Genomic DNA, 7,739 nt, shown 5'->3' on the forward strand with positions numbered 1-7,739 from the left:
TATATATATATATATATATTAAACATTCATTATATTTTACATTTCATATTCATAAATAATATATAAATATAAACATAACTTTCGTAAATAGATATACTTGCAAAAATTATCTCTTATGAGATATTTCTCATTATATTTCTTTTTAGGGAATGCTCTGTGAATATTGGCTCACAAAAATTGAGTAGTAGCACCCACTTGAACAAGAAAATAGCCAAAAGTATAGCAAACAGCACTGCATTAGAAAAATTACAAAAGTGTTGCTATACGGTTAAGGTAAATAAAAAAAATACATGTATCTATATTTATCTACACGGTCATGCAATCTTGAAAAGAGATTTCTTGTAGTACAGTTTTTGTTGTATATCTTTTTAAAAATATTGTTACATATACTGTAAAATTCAGGTGAAACAAGACTTAGGTACGGCGCCAAAGGTAACTGTAACGACAGAGGAACTGAAGCAGGAGAAAAAGCAGAAATCTCTTCCTGATGACGATTGGAAAGGATCTAATTGCATTGGAAAGAAACTGATGACAATGATGGGCTGGACTGGAGGTGGTCTTGGAAAATCGGAGCAGGGTACCGTGGAACCCATGTCTGCGATGTTAGTGGGCAACGACACTGTTCCTTGTTTTCTAAATTAAAAAAAAAAAGAAAGTTCTTATTCTCTTATCTTTCTTTCGCTTGTAAATTTTCGTCTTTTTATTTTCAGAGTCAAGACGCAAATAAATCGTGAAGGTCTTGGTCTAAAAACAAATTCTTATAACGTGCACGAAATAAGAGCCAAATGTCGAAAACTGTTTAAAGATCTCATACAATCGGACCATAGTGTACGAAACGACATTGTGTTTCTGGACTTTCCCAAAGAAGATAGAGAGACGATCCATCAGTATGTGTGCCGCTTACAAGTTACCCGACGTTTGTAAGAAATGCCGCTGAAATTTAACAATTATGTTGCAGAATCGCACGAACAATGGGCCTAAAATCACGCAGCCAGGGTAAGGATAAACGAAAATTGATAGTCTCAAGCAAAATCGATGTATGGCGTTTGATTGAACGACTGAACGAACTTGGTGGAGTCACCGAGAAGTACGAACTGGTGAAACCGGCCGACGAAAAATTTGTTTCATAGCCAAATTCCACGGACATTTGAACATAAAAAAGGAAGACGTTATGTGTTCAAACGACGTGTTCGCACCTTCTGTGACATTGATGTATTATAGCTGCAGTTGGATTGTTAAATAAATGGATAATTGTATTCGGAAGTCTTTCCATAATATTTTATTATTAAACGATCCACAATAGACTTACTCAACGCGTTTTTACACGAAACGAACGAATGTAGCAGAAAAAATGAGTCGTTCTGCTTCGCGAAGCGAGAGAAATTAATATTATTAATTATATAGCAGTTTGTCATTATTGAAACGAAATCTGTCATATCGACACGATGTAGCGAATTATGGATATAATCACATAGATGGCGGCATGCCTCGTGGTCATACGCGCATGCGTTATTATAATTGAAATATACAAAATGCAGCAAAATCAGTTATATACTGTGGTTAGGATACAGTTTATAGCAATACCCGACTCTGTCCCGACAGAGATATGTCGTTTTTGTGTCTTTACATGATACAAATTCGACGAATACTAGATATTTCCTAGACATAAGTTTGCTATAAAGTTTTCACTACTCATTGCAGTTACCCGCAAAGAACAATGGATTTTGTAAAGGAATTGTCGCAGGACATCCCGGCCAAATATAGAGAAAAAGAAAAGGAAAAATTACAAACAACATTTATGGAGGCATCGGAGACAACTGGTTCGAAGGTAAAAGGTATAAAGAAAAATTGTGAGTTATGACGTTTTATCTTTACTATTTATCAAATGTTAAGCAAGGTTGAACATGCTCACAACACACGAGCGTGATTAAAACGGAACGCAGCCTAAATATGACTTGTGATCTATGTGAGGAGACATTGATAATTATATGAGAGACATTATTTGTTTACAGGATGCGCTGATAAAACATCTACTGTCGCAGAGGAATCTACATCGAATACACTTGACCATATATCAAACGTAACCAATTTTATCGATCAATCTCCTTCCAAAAAATGTTTTAAAAGAGATAAACTTGATGACACTGAGGAGAACTCGCTTCCTAATGCTATAAAAAAACCAGTATCAAATGCGAACCAAAACTCTCAGTTTTATGAAGTTTCTACATTCAGACGGTATTTCGAAGAAATACAGTATGAAGAATTAAAAACTGAGCCATGTTTTGAAGAAATACAATCTGAAAGATTAAAAACAGAACCAAACTTCGAAGAAATATCGTCTGAAAGATTAAAAACAGAGCCTTGCTTCGAAGAAATACAGTCTGAAATATTAAAAACAGAGCCACATTTCGAACAAATGCCATGTGAAAGATTAAAAACAGAGCAATACTCCGAAGAAATACCGTCTAAAAGATTAAAAACAGATACATATTTCGAAGATGTATCATCTGATAGTTCAGAAACAGAGTCATATTTCGAAGAAGTGCAGTCTGAAAAATTAAAAACAGAAGATGTCTCACCTAAAGATCAAGATAATCCATACAGAGACATTGTTCTATGGGAAAGACTGGGTGACCGGGTGAATGAGTATATGATGCTGAAAATTTCAGCTGGTATGTCTGGTAAAACCCTAAAGGTGAAGTACACTAAGACAGAAGATAGCTGGTTAGCATATTTTTGTATAAAAAAAAAATTGCTTTATATACAGGGTGTCCGAAAAGTATGACATGGTTAATGTTTTGAAAAATAAGCATTTTTTTTGTTAGAAAAATGTTATTGACAACAGTTGTAGGGCTTAAAAGAATCTAATCTTTAATGATTTTGTCAGTTTGACGTTGGGTTTGACGTTGGATACTTAGTTTCCAAAATATTAACCATGCCATATTTTTCAGCCACACTGTATATACATATATATAAAATATACTTAAAATTCATAAATATATGTATATATCTAGTGGTGCAAAAATTGTTTCTCATGAGATATTTCTCATATCTTTTCAGTGAATGTTCTATATATATTGACTCAAAGAAAGTGAGTAGTGACTGGTGTTACAGTAAAACCAACAAATTCAACAAACTAATTAAAAGACCGGCCAGAACCTTGGCAGCCATCACTGCTTTAGAAAAATTACGAAAGTACTGCTATACGGTCAAGGTAAATAAAAAATAAATGTATCTGCATAGAAATATCTTGAAGAGATACTCTTAATATATTACTGATATTTGTGTGATTCTGCAATTAATTATATACAAGATGTCTGATAATTATTGAAGCATTTGCATGCCGATAGAACGGATTAATCTCAAGAAAAAAATTATATATCATTGTGTGACTTTTGCATTAATTATAAAGAAATTAAGTTATAAAGATCTAATAAGCGCATACATTTGGCGACAAGAGTTAGTTCAACGTTTACAATTTCTAGGCGAGTGGCGTGACAATGAGATTTTTCTGTAAAAAAAAACTAGTTATGCACAAGCGGCACATTGTTGTTTAGAGTGCTCTTCCCAAGTCTCGCGACGTGCCTAATGATTCCAAAAGTTGGTCTTCTCTTATCGCAAAATTGGGCGCAGACCTTTATAAATTAATTTCTCGTTAACTGTAAGAATCGCAAAATAATATGGTATTTTTTGATTTAGTTTAATTCGCTCTATTTGCATACGAGCGCTTTCTCAATAATTATCAAAACACACAGATGTTTTTTATTATTTTTGTATAAGGTACAATTTATGTTGTATTTCTTTAAAAATATTATTATACAGGGTATATCTTAAACAGCACACACTAATTATATAGCGTTATTCTTTAAAAATACTGAATCTGAAAAGTCCTCAACGATATTTTTTTTTCTAAATACCGAAGCGATCACTGTCGCAACAATTACTGCTTCGTTGAGCATTGTAGAAAAAAATGGTTCAGAACTTTTCGAATTAGTTCTTTACAAAGAATAATGCTATATGATTAGTGAACGTTATTTAAGATACATCTATATTGTAAAATCCAGGTTAAACAAGGCTTGGGTATAGATGTAGTTGTAACGGCAGTGGAAACAAAGAAGGAATCGCTTCCCAACTACAATTGGAATGGAGCTAATTCCATTGAAACGAAATTCATGATAGACTGGGCTGGGGATGATCTTAGAAAATCAGAGCAAGATACTATGGATCCCATGTTTGCGATGTTAGTGGGAAATGACACGGTTTATAAAAAAATATTCTTATTCTCTTACTACTCTTTTGCTTGTAAATTTTAATTTTTTTTATTTTTAGAGTCGAGACACAAATAAATCAAGCAGTTCTTGGCTTAAAAACAATCAATTCTAACGTGTACAAAATAATAGCCCTATGTCGAAGAGTGTTTAAACATCTCTTACAAAAGAACGATATTTTGCAAAACGATATTGTGTTTCTGAACTTTCCTTCGGAAGACAGAGTGCTAATTCGAAAGTATGTGGCGCTTGTAAGTTACTTGAGATTTGTCAGAAATGTTGCTAACAATAAGTTTGATAATAATATGTTTACAGAATCGCACAAAGCATAGGTCTATCTGCACGTAAGCTTAATAAGGAAAAAGAAAAACTGCTAGTCTCACGTAAAGTCAATGCACAGAGTTTTATCAAACAATTGATCAAACTTGGTGGAGTTACCAAGAAGTACGAGCTGGTGAAACCGACCGATTTTTTAAAACAGTATTTCGAAAAATTACAGTCTAAAAAATTAAAAACAGAGCCACATTTTGAAGAAATACAGCCTGAAAGATTAAAAACAGAGGGAGAGATCTCACTTGAAAATCAATATAATCCGTACAAGGACATTGTTTTATTGGAAAGACCGGGTGACAGTGTATTTACTACGTTGGAAGTTTCAGCTTCTGTATCTGGTAAAACCCTAGCGTGGCATTACTGTCAGAAAGAAAAAGTGTGGTAAGCATATTTTTGTAATATAAAGAAAATTACTTTATATATATATATATATATATATAAAGTAATTTTCTTTATATATATATATATATATATATATATATATGCGCGCGCGCGTGTGTATATAAAATAAATTTAACATTCTTAATTATATGTATGTAATGCAAAAATTGTTTTTCATGAGATATTTCTCGCTATATTTCTTCTCAGGGAATGCTCTGTAAATATTAAATCACAGAAATTGCAGCAGAAATTGAGTTGCAGCACCAGCTTAAGTCAAGGAGAGGCCAGAATCTTAGCAGCCGACAGTGCATTAGAAAAATTACGAAAGTGCTGCTGTACGGTTAAAGTAAATAAATTAAAAACCGAGCCACACTTCGAAGAAATGCCACCTAAACGATTAAAAATAGAGGCAGATATTTCACGTAAAGATCAAGATAATCCGTACAGAGACATTGTTCTATGGGATAGACTGAGTGATAATGCATTTCATACGCTGCAAATTTCTGTTAGGTTATCTGGCAAAGTCCTAAAGTGCAGTTACTCTACGAAAGAAAATTGGTGGTAAGCATATTTTTTGTATTTTAAAGAAAATTGCTTCATACATATATAAACACGTAGTAATTTTCATAAATGTGTGTATATAGTTGTTCAAAATCGTTTCACATGAGATATTTCTCATTATATTTTTTTTTCAGGGAATGCTGCTTGAAAATTGGCTCACAGGAATTGAGTTGTAGTACCAACTTATCGTTAAGTAAACAAGAGGCCAGAACATCAGCAGCCAATGCTGCATTAGAAAAATTACGAAAGTACTGCTATACGGTTAAAGTAATTAAAAAATATATATCTTTATCTGAATTGGAACATCTTGAAAAGAGATCTCCTAGCGTATCACTGATATTTGTGATTCTGTAATTAATTATTGTAGTACAGGAAGTTCGATCATTATTGAAACATTTGCCCGCCAATAGAACGGACTAAACTGAAAAGTATCGTACCATTTTGCGATTCTCGCAATAGAAATTAAGTTATAAAGATCTAATGAGCGTGCGAGCGCGTACATTTAGTGACAAGAGACAGTCCAGCTTTTATAATTTAGACGAGGCAATTTAGGGGAGGGGTTTTTCTACAAAAACAAGTTATACACAAGCATATTTATTTATACAGCGCTCTTCGCAAGTCTCGCAACGTGCCTAATGACTGATAAATATTGGACCATTTCTTATCGCGAAATCGCGCGCATTAGCAGACCTATATAATTTAATTTCTCATTAACTATGATAAGAATCACAAAATAGTACAATACTTTGATGTACACTTTTTGATTCAGTTTAATTCGCTCCATTTACACAAGAATGCATTATCAACAATTACCTGTATATAATGCAACACAGATATAATGTTTTTATCATTCTTTTATAAGATAGTTTTTGTTATATATATTTTTTAAATATTGTTATATGTTTTAAATGAAAAGTCCTGAATGATTTTATTTTAAATAAAAAAACTCAAAATAAAAAACTAAATAAAAAAAACTCAATGAAACAATTGTTATTGCAAAATTATTGCTTCATTGACCACTGTAGAGAAAAATGGTTCAGGACTTATCTAATCGGTTTTACAAAGATAACGTTATACAATTATAGTGAACGTTATTTAAGATACGTCTGTATATTGTAAAATCCAGGTTACAGAAGGTTGGGGTATAGATCCAGTTGTAACAGCAGTGGAAATAAAGAAGGAATCGCTTCCCGACGACGATTTGTCTGGTTCTATACGCACTGAAAAGAAATTGATTGTGGACTGGCCCGGCGATAGTTTTGGAAAATCGGATCAGGGTACCGTGGAACTCATATCTCCGATGTTAGTATAGACAACGACATTGTTCCTTGATTTATATAAAAAGAATTCTTGTTCGTTTATCTTTCTTTTACTAATAAATTTTCATCTTTTTATTTTTAGAGTAGAGACACAAATAAGCCAAGAAGGTTGTGACCAGAAAATAAAAAAGATGCACAAAATAATAGCTGTATGTGAAAGACTCTTACAAACGGACAATATTTTGAAATGCGACATTGTGTTTCTGGACTTTCCTAAAGAGGACAGAACGCTGATTTATCAGTATGTGGCGCTTGTAGCTTACCTAATGTTTGTAAGAAATGCCGCTGAAATTTAATAATACACATGTTACAGAATCGCAGAAAAAATGAACCTAAATTCATGTGCGAAGGATGAAAGAAAATTGATAGTCTCACGTAAAGTCGATATATGGCGTTTAGTCAAACAACTAAACAAGCTTGGTGGAATCACCAAAAAGTACGAACTGGTGAAACCGGTGGACGAAAAATTCGCTTCATTGCCTACTTTCATGGATATTTGATACATAAAAAAAAAGATATATGTTCAAACGACGTCTTCTGTGATATTAATGTATCGGAGCTGCTTGGATTAAAATAAATGGATAACTTGTATTCAGAAGTCCGTAATATTTTATTGTTTAAACGATCAAAACAAAAAAGAACAAGCTGTTTGAAATAATATCGCGACGTTCCAATATCTCTTAGCACGCAATCCGACGTCGTTCGATTTATGTACCTAAAGGATGGTGTTTCCGTTGAACGTAAAATCGTTTAAATTAAGATATACCATATTACGTCGCTTGTAAAATAGTGCCAACGAATATATGAGAGATGAGACAGAAAAAAGTAATGGCGATTATGCAAGTGAAGCCTTATATATATATATATATATATATAT

At 32.9% G+C, this 7,739-nt stretch overlaps 2 protein-coding genes across 2 annotated transcripts in view; one reads left to right on the forward strand and one right to left on the reverse strand.

The window, feature by feature from the left end:
• The window catches only part of LOC105452822 (mitochondrial import receptor subunit TOM70-like), a 19,518-nt gene that overhangs the window by 9,534 nt on the left and 2,245 nt on the right, over nucleotides 1–7,739 (reverse strand). The gene's annotated exons all lie outside the window — the stretch shown is intronic.
• LOC105452821 lies at nucleotides 1,478–7,460 on the forward strand. Its single transcript, XM_011694276.1, has 11 exons — nucleotides 1,478–1,835; nucleotides 2,013–2,724; nucleotides 3,061–3,214; nucleotides 4,065–4,240; nucleotides 4,330–4,506; nucleotides 4,584–4,982; nucleotides 5,190–5,543; nucleotides 5,678–5,810; nucleotides 6,670–6,845; nucleotides 6,945–7,103; nucleotides 7,176–7,460. The coding sequence occupies exons 1-11, from the start codon at nucleotides 1,718–1,720 to the stop codon at nucleotides 7,360–7,362; spliced, it is 2,745 nt and encodes a 914-aa protein (XP_011692578.1). The 5' UTR covers nucleotides 1,478–1,717; the 3' UTR covers nucleotides 7,363–7,460.

Source organism: Wasmannia auropunctata, unplaced genomic scaffold, assembly GCF_000956235.1.
Source record: "Wasmannia auropunctata unplaced genomic scaffold, wasmannia.A_1.0 LD336026.1, whole genome shotgun sequence".
In the NCBI taxonomy this organism is placed as follows: Eukaryota; Metazoa; Arthropoda; class Insecta; order Hymenoptera; family Formicidae; genus Wasmannia; species Wasmannia auropunctata.

Coding starts and splice junctions, on each gene's coding strand:
- LOC105452821 (XM_011694276.1), top strand. CDS start 1,718: ATGGATTTTGTAAAGGAATTGTCGCAGGACATCCCGGCCAAATATAGA. Junction 1,836..2,012: donor AACTGGTTCGAAGGTAAAAG/GTATAAAGAAAA, acceptor ATTTGTTTACAG/GATGCGCTGATAAAACATCT. Junction 5,544..5,677: donor TCTACGAAAGAAAATTGGTG/GTAAGCATATTT, acceptor TTTTTTTTTCAG/GGAATGCTGCTTGAAAATTG.